The sequence below is a fragment of the Hermetia illucens genome, chromosome 4 (assembly GCF_905115235.1).
Source record: "Hermetia illucens chromosome 4, iHerIll2.2.curated.20191125, whole genome shotgun sequence".
NCBI classification, from domain to species: Eukaryota; Metazoa; Arthropoda; class Insecta; order Diptera; family Stratiomyidae; genus Hermetia; species Hermetia illucens.
Genome location: NC_051852.1, coordinates 154385565 through 154402159, shown reverse-complemented (window position 1 = coordinate 154402159; position 16595 = coordinate 154385565). Strand labels below are relative to the sequence as shown.

General features: G+C 43.2%; 1 protein-coding gene across 9 annotated transcripts in view; it reads right to left on the bottom strand.

Annotated features, from left to right (window-relative positions):
• Window positions 1-420: 420 nt before the first annotated feature.
• Window positions 421-16595, bottom strand: part of LOC119653574 — a 194781-nt gene continuing 178606 nt past the window's right edge. For 8 of the 9 annotated variants that reach the window (XM_038058308.1, XM_038058307.1, XM_038058311.1 and 5 more), the window contains 2 exons: window positions 13582-13737; window positions 421-2289 (listed from right to left, as the gene is read on the bottom strand). In XM_038058308.1, the coding sequence (XP_037914236.1) occupies window positions 2241-2289; window positions 13582-13737 (205 nt within the window). In that variant the 3' untranslated portion in view covers window positions 421-2240. Of the gene's footprint in view, window positions 2290-12484; window positions 13218-13581; window positions 13738-16595 lie in introns of all 9 variants that reach the window. The other variant, XR_005249723.1, reaches the window with a different exon arrangement.

The window sequence follows — 16595 nt, the reverse complement described above, 5'->3', positions numbered from 1 at the left end:
ACATACACTTGCCGTTTCTCGTTGGAGTCCGATCTTCCTATAGATCGTTGGCAGATCTGTCTGTTTGACTGTCTGTCCGTCACACGCATTTTTCTCGGAGACTGTAGCAGCGATTGACACCAAATTTGGTGGAAAGTTGGGAACTGCGAACGCTCACGCATACAGTGAGTTACATCCTGTTACGTGCAATCAAAGGGGAGGTCCTCATTCACACAAAAGAGGGGTGTATTTTTTTTTCACCAAATATAGTCATGTGGGGTATCAAATGAAGGTCTCGGTTAGTACTTTCCGAAGCAGGTCTTAGTTTTGACATTTGCTGGAAAGGCGGAGAGTTCGGGGTGGAAAGTAATCATTTATTTAACAGGGCCATTCTCAGAAACTGCTCAACCGGAAAATCTGAAAAAAAAAAATATCGTCATATCCTTTTTAAAACAATTACTTTTTATTCTTGTTCCTCTTCCTTTCAATTGTTTTCCATGTGTATTTAAATATTTATAATATTTCTGTCAATTTCACTTTTAAAAATCTTCTTATTCTCATTTTACTTTTGTAAGTTCACTTTTTATCTTAAAAAAAAAACAAGATTAGGCATAGTCATTGTGCCGCAATTTACGTTACATACCTTCTAATTCCAAAAATTTTTCTTTTCGCTTTAGATTACTCTCATAAAATTTAACAATTTATCTTAAAAAAATGGTTTGACAAAAAAAAAAGATTTAAATTGAATTAAAAATGTTTCGACTATTTTTGTTGAGTTAATAAAATCAGTTTCTTATAACGTTTATAAGTAATCCTTAACCGCTTTCATTTCTCTTTGAATCTGTGTGTGTATATCCTTAATTTAAGTCTGCTATTTAATTTCCTTCATATTTTTGAAGTGTTAACAAGCCCTTATAGAAGTTGTGATCCTGTTGCGCAAGGACATGTTTTATTTTCTTTTTATATTTTGTTAAATTATTTCGGATTGAAAACCATTATTGAAAAATTTTTCTCAGTTTTTTAATATTTAATTCGAAAGATTTTCGTTCTTTCCTTTACCACTTTCGGGGTGTCCTTTTTTGTATGAATTGTCTGTTTTATTCAGGAGTTCTTCTCTGTTAATATTTTCAGTGATTCTAGATGAAAATTCGACAAAAGAATGGTTTGAAATTTTCAGTTTTAAGAGTAACCTTAAGGTACGTTTCTTAGATATCCTAGCCGCTTGAGAAAATTGCTATGCAATTTAAAAATTGCTATGCAATCCGATGCAATTTAAAAATATTTTATAAGAAAAATAAATGGAAAAACGAGATAAACATCGATTACGTTAAATCTTTATATAAAATTACCAACAAAACAATTAATATAGTTCGCTCGACAATGTTACTCGTTGTTTAAAATAACAAAAAATTAAAGTTTTAACATTTACGGTATTTGCTTGTATGTAAACAAAGATTTCTTCTAAAATAAAGGTCCTTTGAGTATTACGCTGAATTGTTATTTTATTTTACGTGTTCGTGTTTGGCTTGGAAAATTGACAAAACTACTTGCTAACCGTTTGAATTGGAAGGTAACCGCCATTTTCCGGATTAAAATAAAAATATCTTTATTTATTTTATGACAAAAAAAGAAAAAAAAAATGGAAAAAAAACTGAGGTAGATTAACAAATAATTAAGCGGATATTATTTTTCATTGCTTTGTTTTAAGGCGTTGCATGTATTGCTTTTGCTTTGGGACTTTTTAGAAAAATTTCCTGTGCTTTAAGTACAAAATTGGATTTTGGGATAAAGTCCCTAAGGTTCGGACTGTGAAGCATAATTAGAAAAGCTGAAGACCTCTTGGAAAAGTGGTGTTGCCAAAAAAGGAAGAGTCTACCTCAATTTTGATACTAGAATGTATTTGCGAAGATTTGAGATTAGAATTCGAGGGTGCGACCCCAGGAGAAAATATATAAAAGGATAATGATCGCATGTATCCATTCCATTCCAATTATTTATAAAAATATGCATTTGCTCAAACATTCTTAAAAATTCTGATTAAAAATAATATTTTCGTGACGTTCAAGATTAAATTTCCAAAAAAAATTCTGTTTGTCATTTTCAGAAGGTACTTTTCACTTTTTTCCTAGCATCAACAAGGGCGGAAAATGCCTTAGTTTTCTTTTAATTCCAACCATGATTGAGTTGAAAGGTTTGCTCAAAGTGATGATTATAATTTTGTGTTATTTCACTTTTATTATCGCGTGGTGGATGGTGATGTTTTATAATTTACGTATGCTTCGATCTGCTGCAGCTGTGTTAAGTTTTGACCTGAAAAAATTGAAAAAAGAAAAAAATTAGTGTTCAAAATACTCCAAAAAAACAATTGAAATTTTTTTAATGACATAACAAATCTGAAAACAGCACAAAATATATATGTTAGCCAAGGGAAACTGACAAAACAAACATTAGAGAAAAGCAAACGAAAATTTTCAGGACTATTAGCGAATAAAAAGGGAAAATAAAGAAATTTCGAAGCAGTCGCATAGTTGACGTATGGAGTATTTTGTTAGCTTCATATTTCAAGAGTGACTGATTTTCTCTATTTCACAAATACTGCATATCGGAGACCAGTTCCTGCGTTCATCGGTACGAGTTCTTTTGAAACTGAAAATCGTACTAAAGAAAGGAATATCTTACTCTTGAAATATGGTCCAGTTTCAGAAGAATTGGTATTGATAAATGAAGCAAATGGTTCCTGAAATATGGAATTTACGAAACAAAAAAAAATTAGGCAAACAAATTGACATCTTTCCCACTATTTTATCCAATCTCTGCTATTTTTATTATTGCAACTTTTCAACGAGAATCAGTAAAATGGAGGACCGTAGAGGAGGCTCACTTATTATTCCTTTATTTCATAGTGTCTATTCCATGCTATCAAGAATACTCTGGGACCGGGGAAACCACGCTATTTCCCTTTCTTGGTAGGGTAAGTAGGTAGGTATCAGTGGCCACTCCGAGGAGCCCAATTAGCGTTTTGATGCCACAAACTCCTAAGACCGTGACTGCTGTTATGGGAGCAGGGAAACAGAGTCTAGTCGGCTTGGATCTTCAGAGCCAGTCCGTAGCATTCACGAAAGAAAGCAGCTCCTCCACTCTGCAGCTAGAAATCTCTTTGAGGTCTCCAAAGAATGGTTTACCCAGTGTCCGCAGCCTGACTCTAGCCAGAGCTGGGCAATCGCAGAGAAAGTGCATGAGGGTTTCCCTTCCTTCTCCGCAGCTCCGTCAATGAGAGTTGTAGGGTGTGCCGAGCCTAGCGGCATGGTCCCCTATGGGCAGACCGCCGTAATCTTGAATGCATTTGCACGCGTCTGGCACAGGAGCTCTTGTGATCGGGCTACGTTATAAGCGGGCCAAATTCTGGTTGACTTGGCACAGCTTGTAAGCCTTCGCCATCTCAGGCTCGCGGCTGCTAGGTAGTGCGAGTAGACTCGGCCGCTGATAGCCGCCAGCGGAACACGGACTGTATTCGCCGAGAGACTGTCAAGAGCGGAGCCTTGCCTGGCCAATTCGTCAGCCCGTTCATTCCTCTCTATGTTCCTATGCCCGGGAACCCAGAGGAGAGTGACCTTGAGCGTGCCACCCAAACGGTTCAGCGCGTCTCTGCACTGCCCCACCAGCCGGGAAGATGTCGTCGCTGGGTACGAGGCCTTGATGGCCGCTTGGCTGTTGGTCAGAATGGCTATATTACGCTTGGGGGTCGAATCACGCTCCAGCCATCGACAGACTTCCAATATCGCCAGTACTTCCGCCTGGAATACACTGACGAAACCTGGGAGACCATACGACTTGGATACACCGTGTGTATTCGAGAAAACCCGACTCCATAGGTCATCTTTGATCCGTCCGTAAAGAATACTGTATCATAGTCGTGCAATACGCCGTCGATCTTCCACTTTGCCCTGATTGGAAGGTCCACAGCAAAGATTCTCGTGAAGTTCAGCTTGCGTGTGGTATAGTCCGTGGGAGATGCCCAGATTTCCCGAGGTATTTGATCTAGGATGTTGTTGTAGCCGAAGGATTTCACTGCCCAGCATTAGGACTCACGTAGTCTGACGGCACTGCACGCTGCAACATATTTAATGTGGAGGTCTCCCGGGGAGGACTGCAGAGCCCCAGGGGCACCTACACACGCGGTTCTTTGAATCCTATTAGGCTTCGTTCTAATGTATTTTTTCTTCAAATGCTGCCACCATACAATAGAACCGTACGTTAGGATCGGACGCACTACAGCGGTGTACATCCAGAGAACTATCCTCGGCCGGAGACCCCATTTCTTTGCAAAGGTTTTCTTGCAGGCATAGAAGGCTATACAGGCCTTCTTAACCCTCAGTTCTATGTTCAATCTCCAATTTAGCTTAGGATCCAGGATTACACCCAGATACTTTACATTAGAGGAAAGAATCAATCTTTATTCATTCAGCCGTGGTAGATGGAATTCAGGTATCCTTTGCTTGGTGATGAATAGCATTAGTTGCGTTTTGGTTGGGTTTATGCTGATTCCGCATCTTGCGGCCCACAGTCACACCTTTCGCAACGCTCCTTCCAAGATGTCGCTCATAATGGACAGAAACATCCCTGATACTAATATCACCAAGTCGTCGGCATACCCCCTTCACCCCGCTGCTGTCCAATGTACGTAAAATTTTGTCCACCACCAACCAGAGCACCGGTGAAATAGCGCCACCCTGGGGCGTGCCTCTGTTCACAGCTCTGGTCAAGCGGTTGCCTCCCAGATCCCACTGGATTATCCTGGTACTTAGCATGGATATAATCCAATGCGTGAGATACCCCTCCAATCCAATACCGGTCAAGGCTTCCTTGATGGCGTTGGTACTGACGTTGTTAAGAGCTCCCTTTATATCCAAGGTTTCACTAGAAGATTCCGTCCAGGAGCCTTCCAACTTTTTAAGAAAGGATGGGCTCTTATGTTCCTTGGATAGAATCTTACTGAGCCTCGCGGATTCACTTGTGCTTTCGATGTTCCGACAATAGTCCAACCAAGACCGCCTGTTGGCGGTCCTGATGGCCGACTTGTACTTCTTCAGGCAGTCCTTGTATGGCTGCCAGTATTTCTGCCTGTAGCAGATTTCCTGATCAGCTTCCTGAGGCTAGAGAGATCTTCATTCCACCACGGGGGCAGGGTCTTTTTGCTGTACTTAGTACGGCACGAGACTTTAAAGTCGGTATCGAATGCCTTTTCCAGAGCCTTTGACTCTTCCTTGATATTTTTCGATTCTTTTCTCCTATACTTTTGAACCATTTATTTCGTGAAGTATTAAGCGGGGCCTCTCAGTTGATAACCAACCAGGCCATATTCGGAGAGAAAATCTCTCACCTTCTCTTGGCCTGTAGGGGGATTCTCCTAAAGTGCACAAAAAAACACCCCTTCGACTGTATTCGTGGGATTTCACAATCTGCATATGTCGACCAAATTTCATTTCCATAGATGCAGTCAGTTCCTGTTATCTCCAATACGGGAAATCTTCTCCACCTCCGGCACCACCTTGTCGTGGTGCGGGAGCTACTACAGGCTCCCTAGCTACTCCCCTTGCTACTACACAAAGAGTGTCCATTGTAACCTTCCAAGTGGTAAGGGATCAAAGTTTGGTGTAATTAGTTCACTTCGAATAATTAAAAGAATGTCTTCTTTTTAATAGCGTTGATTATTTAATTGGTTTTACCATTTATCACAGATTTTTATTACTTTTTCTTCTTGATCCACAAAAGGCCTTACTGCTTGACAACTCGCCTTGGCTACCGGACGAGACTTGAGTCTTCTCTCTAGACTTTTTGACAAAAATGTCATTCTTGACATTTGTCACCGCAGTCTCATGTCAGTCCGCCAGCCGTTTCTGCGGCCATTGAATACAGCGGCGGAGGCGAATTCATAATGTCGCGGGCGTTTTTTTCGAAACGGCCCCCGAATCAGCCTTCAGCCCCGACAAGGATACCCACTTGGGCCCCCCTCGGACGTCGGGTTTGAACGAATGCTCGCCTCGTTCAAGAACTCAAAAGGGGCCTTCGTATGGTGGTTGCAGTGGCCTCCGAGGAGCATTCACCCTAATGAGGACCTGTTTACACGTTTCAAGATCAATGAGGGCGTTGACCCTCGATGTCGCATGTCGAGACGGTGGAGTTGGCCGCATCTTCGAAACCGCGTCACTAACCCTATTCTGATGTCCAGCACAGGGTCGGCGGGGAGGCGCAGATTTTCGCCGTACACCATCTCTGCGGGGCTGGCCATGAACTCCTCTCATTGGGCTGCACGGAGCCCGCGGAGGACGAAAGGCAAGGACCGCGACTACAATGGATCGTCGTGAGCTATTAAGGTAGCCTTCAACATTTCATTGCCCATTTGAAGTTAAGGAGCTTTCCTAACTCCGCGAAAAGATTAGATTCGAATTGCATTTTCTGGTCTCTGGTGACGATTACGGCTGAAATACCAAACCGCGGAATCCACTCTCGACAGAGGGCCTTCGCACATGATTGTGCCGTAATGTCAGACAGAGGTATTACTTCAGGTCACCGTGTAAACCTGTCGATGATTGTGAGGCAATGCTTGCAAAGCTGATGATGCCGAGATGGATGGTGTGGAAGCGCTTGGTTGACCGAGGGAATACACCTACTTCCTTTCGTACTTACTTGTACTTCGAATCCTCTCACTACTTTAAGAAATCAGGTTACGGCACAGATTTGGGAGATCTCATCAGATTCATGTTGCCTCACAGAGAAATCTGTGGTAGACTTGGAAAGCATGAACCCACTGTCTACAGCGCGGTCAGCCAGAAAGCATACAACAACTCTAATGAGAGGAAGTGGAAGCCTGACTACGGCCAGCCTATCGGTGACACTGTTGTCTAATTCTTCTACAAAACGGGAAGAAGGCTCGACAGAAGGAAACTTTAGCCACAATGGAGAGGAGACAATAGGGTTGCCTGCCAGAACCTTTCCTTCCGCCTCTACCAGGAAACCCCGAAGAAATGGAAGTTGGTAATGTGGGCGCAACTGTTCTAATACCAAAAATTAATGGACTTCCAAATATTTGCAGACATTTTGGGGAACAATTCTTAGTCCAGGGAACCCCTTACCATCCGGTCCCTCTGCCGGTTGAGTTCAATCTTCTTCACAATAAGAAGCTGCGAACGCTCTTCAGCATCTCTCTAACAATGTTGTCTGGAGAGAGCTCGCCTGTGTCTGCACAAAGCTGCTGACGAAAGCCGTCTCACCTATCGCAAGAGAAAAAGGTGTGTTCAGCGTCGTCCGCCACTCTATTGCAGAACACACAATCAGGAGATCGTGCCTTCCCAATCTTGTGCAGGTAAGACTGAAAACCTCCATGCCAGCTTAGAAGTTGGATAAGGAAGTAATCAATCTCACCGTGCGTTCGGTCACAGGTCTTAATTGTCGATGAGCCACACAGTCCATCTGCCCCTTGGCTCATTTTGCCAAGAGAGTTGCCACTCGATAAGGGTGCGTTGACGTTTTTCACGGGCAACCACCTCTCTTAAGTTCTCGCCCTTACGGTGGTAGATATCTTGGTGCTCCTTAGCAAGGAAGGCAATGGGAATCACTCCCCCCGCGATCACTATCACGGCCGGTTCGGAGACAGTGCGATAAGCGGACGCCAGTTCCGCAAAGTTCTCCGTCTCTGCATTTGAGCAAGGCGATTACGATGCACTTCCATGTCAAGGGTATCAGCCCATACCTCCGCGCCATACAGTAGAACCGATTGCGTTGCTCCCATAAGGAGACGTTTCCTAGTAGATATAGGGCCCCCAACATAGCGAACACAAGACCGCGATTTCAGCTACAGCCCTGCCCGCTTCTGGTTTGATTTGCTCGAAGAAGCTTATCTTCGAGTCGAGCATTAAATCAAGGTCGGTTTTTTTCACCACAAGACTGAAACCACCGATATGCCAAGTCTGCTTTGCGCCTGTTTAACAGTACGTCCGGCAACAAGTGCCGCAATGTCGTCTACATAACCGACCAGGCGCAACTCTTCGGGCATATCAAGTCTCAGCAGACTATGGTGCCACTCCCGACGTGATTTTCATCCTTCTCTGGCGCGCTAGCGTCTCATAGAGCAGGGAGCGGTCTTTCGCATGAGATAGCTTGGCACGTGGAATGAGTTTTCTAATGTGCCTAGAGGCACACAGTCGCCGATCTCCATAGTGCTCCTCATAACGCTTGATTATGAGATCGGTGACTGTGTACCTCGGTTCGATGAACCGCGTCTACGACCTCCATAATAGCATTCACTGTGAATCTCCCTATTCTGAACCTAAACTGCCTTGGGGATAAGTTCCCGATAGCGCGGATCGCTTCAGCGAATCTAATCCTGATGAGCTTCTTGAGTATTTTCCCGGCCGTGTCAAGCATACATAGCCGTCGGTATGCAGACGGAAGTTCCGGGTCTCCTTTACCCTTGCTGATCCGTGTGAGCCTGGCCACCTTCCAGCGACAAGGAAAAATGCCCTCCTTCAAACAAGCGTTGAATGCCTCAAGCAACAAGTCTGGGCGTTTGTGGAACACTGAGAGAACTGCTCGTTCGAGCTCTCTCATTGTGAAAAGGGGGCAATCCTCGATGCTTTTCGCGCTATTGACATTAATCCGTACAGGATGTCTAGGGAACAATGCCCGTACAATGCGGTCCATCTGGTCAGTACTTAGTATGCAGGCTCTCCGCAGAGCCCCAATTTTCGCCGTGACAAGCTTATAGCCAAGTCCACACAGGTCCTCATTCACCTCGTTGACATGGTTTTGCCAGCCGCGAGCTTTGCTTTTATTTATAGCGCTGCGGAGCCTCCTTTTTGCTGATCTATACTGTGCCTTTATGACGCATGCCTCCTGGTTGGCGTGCAAACGTTGTGCCAAACGGCGGAGCTTATGACACTCCCTCCGTAGGTCGGTAATTTCTATCGTCCACCAGTACATGGAAGGCTTGTCACGGCTGGGGTCTCTTCGGGGCATGGTAGCCTTACACGCTGTCGTTATCAGGTTCATCATTGAATTTACGACAGTATCAGCTGCGACGCTATAACTCTCCGGAGCGCCCTCCACCGCGGCTCTACCTGCTCTAAGAGCTTTGACGAACTTCCCGATGTTCACCATCACGGCATTCCCCAAGCAGGGGGAGCGTCACGTTAGTGCTCGCCGGTAAGTAGCGTCAACCACTTCTAACGCGATGTGCTGGTGGTCACTTGCCGAGAGTCTTCCAGGACTCGCCACCCGACCACCGATGATGCCAGAGACGCAAAAATGATGTCAGGAATGCTTCCTTAACAGGCTGGGCGCCGAAATGTTGCCGTTGATCCGGTGTTTAAAATTACAAGTCCGGTTCTCGCCACCCTTTTCCAAAATCCGTTTTCCTCTGGAGGCCGGCGGAGGAATGACCCATTCAAAGGCTCTAGCATTAAAATTACCACGCCGTGGGAATGGGTCTGTCTGGATACGATGTTTAGGGATAACGTTTTTTTAGCGTTTACCTGACGCCGAATGAGACAATGCCGGACGGCATTCTCCAGAGCATCAAGTTGCCTCCGAAAGTCCGGCACGGTGTCGTTTAACGTCAAGTAAACGCTAAAAAAGCGTTATCCCTAAACATCGAATACAGACAAACCCATTCCCTCGGCTTTGATCAAAAACACGAAGTCGAACGTCGTGCCTATCCCAGATGGCAGCAGTGCCCGATAAGTCGAGATGCCATGAGGCCGGCTCCCTGTTTCGGTATTGCTCGCTGATTAGCACTAGATCAGCATTTACTTCCGCAGCGAATTGCGAACTGAGCGGTTGCACTCCGGTGCATGTTAATTTGTAAAATGCGGATCATGCCGTTCGCAGCCTAGCCCTTTCCAATCCCGCCCTAAAGATTGGACACCGTCCCGAGCCGCAGTGTGTTCGACACCCTCACCAGACGCGCTATGATCCCTGTAGAGAACGCAACTTTCGCTTTCATTGGAGGTCTTCGCTTGATGACCTACTTGGCCGCATCTAAGGCATGCTGTCCTCCTGTCCGGTCCCTTGCAAGTTGCTAACGTTTGTCCATAGTCCAGACACCTGTGTATTCGTACCCTGTATACTACCCATCCAATCTTGATTCTATCGCTGCTAACGGGTTTCCTCGCGTATTGCTCGGGGACTTTCACCACGGCGAGTTTTTGTCCTCGAGAATTTGCAGGGGTGATACCTATCCGGTCATTGGTTGCCTCTGGCTATTCACGCTTTATCGCCTCCTCTACTTCGACCCCGGATTTCTAGAGAGCACATGGGCTCTAGGCTGAAAACAAGAGCCTTTTCCCCCAATAACCTCTTGGCCGCTTCGCAGAACGTACTCTTACTAGACGTCTTCGGGCCCAGTTCGACGAGGACTCTGGCACTCTTCGTTTTCCGTAGGAAGACAATTCTGCTCCGTTATCTTCGGGTTTCATCCTGTAGCGAATTTCACTAAGGACTTCCACAAATGTCTTGCCTGGTGCTTAATATAACTGCAACTGTAAGGAATGCTTTGAATCCCGCGGAATTGAGCAAAACACTAGAGGTCTAAATTAAATTAGGCGAGCCAAAGTAACTGGTGTGCATCATTTTTGACTTGGCGTCCCACAAGGGACCGGCCTAACTCTAATCCTGGGGATAATTATGTATAAAGGAATGCTTATGTTAGACGTCTCAACTGACATGGTCACCATTGCTTGTGCGGATGACATTGGGCTGACAATTTTCGCACGCCTTCTTGATGAGAGAGAGAAGTGACCAAAAGACTGGCGAACACAACAATGGTTTGATGCGTTAGATGGTAATTTGAGAGCTTTTGATTCCATTCAGCTTAGGGGTAGGACAAAGCAAAATGGCGCAATCAATCAAGACGCTCCGCTGCCAGCGGGATAAGCACAAATACGAACACAAACATCCATGACGTAATGGGAATTCGAAGTTAGGGAAATGTTTAACCAACTCAGGCATCGTCAAATCGGATTTTTTTGTAGTCTCAAAAATATTCGTAGTATTCGGTCATGGGTTGGGGTTTATTTACCAGTTAAATAGTATTTTCAAATGCGGGTGTTCGTTTCGGTGGATGTTTTTAGTTAAGCTGAAATCGGTGTTTATATTCTTGTGAATGACAAAGTGAATTACCAAAATATAATTGCAGTTGGGTCGATTTTCATAGATATATGCAAGAAAGTTAAATATATTTAGTTTGGAATTATAAAAGCGTCACAATTAAAAAGGTTTCGTAGATAAATCTGAAACCCTTGCAAGATTTAAATTCAAATTTTTATATTTCATTCGCATGCGGGCCGAATTAGACATTTTGAATTTCATGCAAGTTAGCAGCAAGTTTTATTGTAATCGGTTTATATTATAATATGTCACTCGGAAAAAATGTATAAAAAAGACAGGACTTGTGAGAAAAACATTTTTAAAAAATATCAACCAGAGTTTTTGTTTTGTAGGTTGGTACGAAAGTTTTGGATCTGTTCATTGTTTATCGCTCAACTCAATTTCAAGACATTTTCCAGACATTCAATTTCCAAGGAGGACATTTTAGAAGTCAACTTTTCTGGTATAGTCTGCCTATTTGAGATGAAGTTGAATACCAAAAAAAAAACCGTTTTTTTTGGTTTCTTCCTGAAAAGTAAAGTAATTCCACCAAAATGCGGGTACTAACCCTTATGAGTTGACAGTATTGCTTCCTTTGGACTTCTTCAAGTTTTTGTTCAGGAGCCTATTTGGTCTTGATACGAAGATAGAAATCACAGCTTAAATAAATTTATTGATATAAAATTAAGGAGTAATTAGTGAGACTCTCTCAAAGTTAAAATTTTACAACTTTTCAATAATTCGTTTAGCTTGATCATTGTCAACTCAACTTTTTAAACTTCAATTACTTTTCACATTTCATTTCCAAGGCTACTCCGCCACGGAGAACATCGGTGGTGGCATCTGACGGTCGAGTTAATAACATTCGAAATAAATTTCGAATGTTGTTAACCCTGCTGCGCCACACCTATCTGATTAGTTGGGAATCTTTCGAAACTGAAGCGCGTGGTTCAAATCTCACAGATGACTCAAGGATTTGCATTGTAGCCGGCATACTGGAAATCGGTCGAATTAGTTGTGAATAACTACATGAGTCATGTTAATGTTAACTTCTTGAAAATGAAGTGGTTTTACACACTTCAAGACCTAGGTTCAAAGTAGGTTGTCGCATCATCGATTGTTTTTTTGATCTTTTTTTTTTGTAAAAACATAGCCAGACCCAAAGCATTCGTAGCAACCTTTAAATAATCTTCAAATATTTAGCTATATTAGAAGCACACGATTTTGAAGCGGAAAAAGCTCATTCTATCTAATAACAGCGGACAGCAGACATTTTTTTATTGGTTCAGTGTACATTATACATTCGGCTCTCACTAAATAAACGTGAAAAGTGAGAGGAAACATAACAGTCAGATCAGCTTACCCATTCAATCATACTTCCAAAAATTGGCTGACCTTTACGTCGTATATTCTACATACTTATATGTACTTCTTATGGACCAGAACTTTTTATTTATTGTATTTTTAGGCATGCAACTTTCGCGTTTTCCATTAAAATTGTTAAATTTCGAGTGAATGACAAAAGGTTCAACATGGACCCTTACATTAAAAGCTTTTAATTAGTGGGATCGAAAGGATTTGTTAATTTTTGAAATTTGATTTTTTTTTTAAATAATTGACCTCATTTTTATTCAGTTTGGGATAAATTTTCCATCCAGTAAATGGAAAAAAAACTAAAAATAATTTATACAAATGAGTGAATTGGAGAATTAGCAGTTGCTAATTTTAAAATAGGGAGGGTGTCGGTCGGAATCCAGAAAAACAAAAAAAAAATATCGAAATTTAAGCCGGTTTTATTTTAAATTCGTTCATAGTAAACTTTAATCGAAAACTTTAGATGAAGAAGGCAACAATTCTCATCGTTTATAATTATGCGTTATTGGCTGTTATTTATTCGTTTAATTTTTGTAATTTTCTTTAGCATATAAAAAATATTTTGATTTAGCTGTTCTTATATTTCGTCCTTTTATAAATGTTATTCTCGTGACTGTACATCTCTTTTAAAAGTTTTTAACATTTTACGCTTTTTATTAGTCATTTTTTTAATGTTACTTTTATTTTATAGTTGATTATCATTGAGTACAGGAAGAGTTGTCCTTTTTTTTTTAATTTAATTGTCGTTTATGTGAAGAATTCGAAGGTAAAAAGTAAATAAGGGAAAGAAAGTATTAATTCCATTGGAAGATAGTGTAGTTTTGAAATTATTTTTTATATCAAGAATATCAACCTAAAGTTTTTATTTGATGCAAAGCGAATAAGCGTCGGAACTCTCGTTAGATAAGCCAATCTTAATTTTTGCAGTATCTTCATAAATCTCAATAGTAAATGTGGCCATGTTTCAAAACAAATCCATGAGTGTATGTTTGTGGGTACTTAATTAGCTGTGATTTATATGTCCCCTTATTACTTTGCATCAACGATGTTTTAGTTTATATGAAAAAGGCATGATTTTATACTTACAATTCCATTGAAAGAACGGTAGGGTTGGGGCATGCTTGTGGTGCCCGAACGTGACATTGCTTGTGGCATATTAAGTGACAATCACGACATTCATATCCTTGCTTGCCGGGTCGTCGTGGTATTGATTTCGTACAAATACCACAAAGAAGGCCACCGCTAAAATAAATAATAAAAAAATATAAATTAGTTTTTATGGTTAGCTCCATCCAATATATAAAAATATGTATATAAGTAGTTGCAAATCGAAAGCCCAGCGCTTCAGGCATGAAAACTTTTGCGTATTTCATATGAAGGAATATTTTTTAAACCAAATTTCCATTTGTAGGCAACCAGCAGGTCATATAATATAAATATCATATCTCACACTATTCACTTTAATATGATACTAATATTCTATGCTTCTACATGAACTACAGAATTTCGATCTACTATGAATTTGTTAATAATAGTACGATTCCCTCAAAACTTTCCAATATTGTGCCTTTAATGTCCTGGGGTTAATTTAAAGGGCGCTTCCTCGTAAATTTGGAAAAATATAGCAATATGCTATTATTAACTTTAGAGGCGGAAAGGAATGGATCAACCAGGGAAGTAGACCTGCTGCCCAGTGAAGCGCAGAAGCTGGATGACCTAGACCTAGGACTCCTAGGGCTCAGGGTGGAGAGCAACGCGCAGGAAAGCACTATGTCGGAAGAGGAGGGCGACACTCCGACAGTGGAGAAGAGTTCCAAACAATAACGGAGCCAATGTCCAGCACTTAGATAGCCCAGATAATCCTCCACTATGCGAGAGCTGCATCTGCAGTGATTGCAAGGGCAAGTTGCAAGGAGAACATTGGAATAGTGCTGGCTCAGGAGCCCTGGGTGTACCGGGAGCAGATTCGCGGTCAGCAAGGAGGGAGCATGCAGGTAATTTGGGACTCCTCTTGTGAAAAACCAAGAGCTTGCATAATTCTCAAACGTAATTTAAAATACATATGTCTTTCAGAGTTCTTAACCAGGGACCTTGTGGCTATCCAAGTCTCATTGGAAGCCGGGAGGAGCACTCGAGAGGCAGTTGTGGCATCGGGATACTTCCCAGGAGACGAAATCCGGGCTCCACCGGAACAAGTCGTAAGATTGACGAAGTATTGCGAGAAGAGGGCGTTACTACTTCTTCTCGGCTGCAATGCCAACGCCCACCACGAAGTCTGGGGAAGTAGCGACACCAATCGCATAGGTGAGTACCTTCTTGAATTTATTCTTAGCAATAAGTTAGAAAAATACAACGTAGGGAACACTCCAACATTTGTGACCAGTACCAGACAGGAGGTACTAGATATAACTCTAGGAAATAACCTAATGAACGGAGTGGTCAGGAATTGGAGGATGTCGTATGAACCCTCTATGTCTGATCACAGGATTATCAGATTCGACCTTGAGGGTAACTCCGAAATAGAAAGAACAGTAAGGAATCCCAGGAGAACGGATTCCTAATCCTACGCAACGCACTTGAGTAACAACATTGCCCACCTTCAAGGGGGCGGTGACATCAGGAGCGAACTGGAATTAGAAACGGTGGTGGAAAACCTCAACACAATCGTCATTGACGCATATGAGGTCACCTGTCCGGCTAAGACAGTCAAGTCATCAAGAGATGTACCATGGTGGAACAAGAACCCGGCCAGCATGGGAACAGAGGCACGAAAACTTTTCAACCGGACAAAACAAATCGGGGACTGGCAGAGGTATAAAAATGCACTGACTGCGTTTAGCAACGCGATTAGGGAAACGGAACAGCTTCAGGGAATTTTGTCAAGGGATCGAACAGATCACAGAAGCAACTAGACTGTACAAGACTGTAGCCAAAGGCGGGGGAATATCCTCTGTCTGCTTGAAAAAGGAAGATGGGACATTTACTGAGAATGAGGAGGACAGGGTACACCTGCTTCTCAGAACTCATTTCCCGGGGTCCTACCCCACAGTGGCAGGCGACAACATTCTGCCTGACACCCCAAGGAAGGAGACCTGGAAACTAGCGAAAGAACACTCTGGCAAGTGAGACACGCTGCCTGTACGAGAAAAGGAAAATGAATGCTCCGGAAAAGGATGCAAAATACCGAAAGGTGCCAAGATGAGAGTCGCTGGAGAAGTGGCAGCAACGGTGGGATGACTCGCAGAGAGGGTCGCTGAACCCACTCTTTGATTCCCCGTATTGAGGAGTGGATTCAGCGACGACACGGCGAGATTAAATATCATCTGACGCAATTTCTGTTAGGACATGGAAATTATAGGAAGTATCTGCACCAATTCAGGCTGGATGATTCTTCTTTTTGTCCTGAATGTGGTTGCACATCTGAGGAGCCGGAGCATGTTCCACTGTCCACGATTTTTCTCAGAGAGGAGGAGTCTGGAAGACTCCCTGAAAATCAGCCTAAGCCCGCAGAACATCGTTGGGGAAATGTTGAAGTCGGAGGGAAACTGGTGTACGATGAATTCCGCAATCAAAAGTATACTGGAGAAACTTGGAAAAGCGGAGCGCGCAAGGAGGAGGCGAAGAACGGAAGGTTTGGTCACTTACGGCGCAGTCCACTCCGCAAAGTAATGCTCAGCGACGGTTCTGCGGGGAAGCGAGGAGGAGAAAGTTAAGCAAACACAAATAAACCTCGATCGTGATGGGGCAACGCTAAGCTCATCGATGGACAACCTGTGTCTAGACTCAGATTCTCCACTTACTCAGGTGGGAACCAATCCAATTGCGACCCAGTCCTTAACGGACGAACCGAAGTAGGTCCCCTCTGTCAGCACTCCTGACCCCAGGCTCCAATCAGCGCCACCTGCTGAGGCTAAAGTCTTGCCCATGGATAAGCACCTGTTCACGGACCGCAAACAGCTTTCGGGCAAACCACCTTTGGGCAAACCGTCTCCAGGCAAACCGGATCCACGAAAACCGACTTCGGCCAAACCGCCTCCGGGCTACGAACAACTTAAGAGCTGTGCCAAGGTTGGGGGGAAAGGAGCGTTCGGAGCACCTGT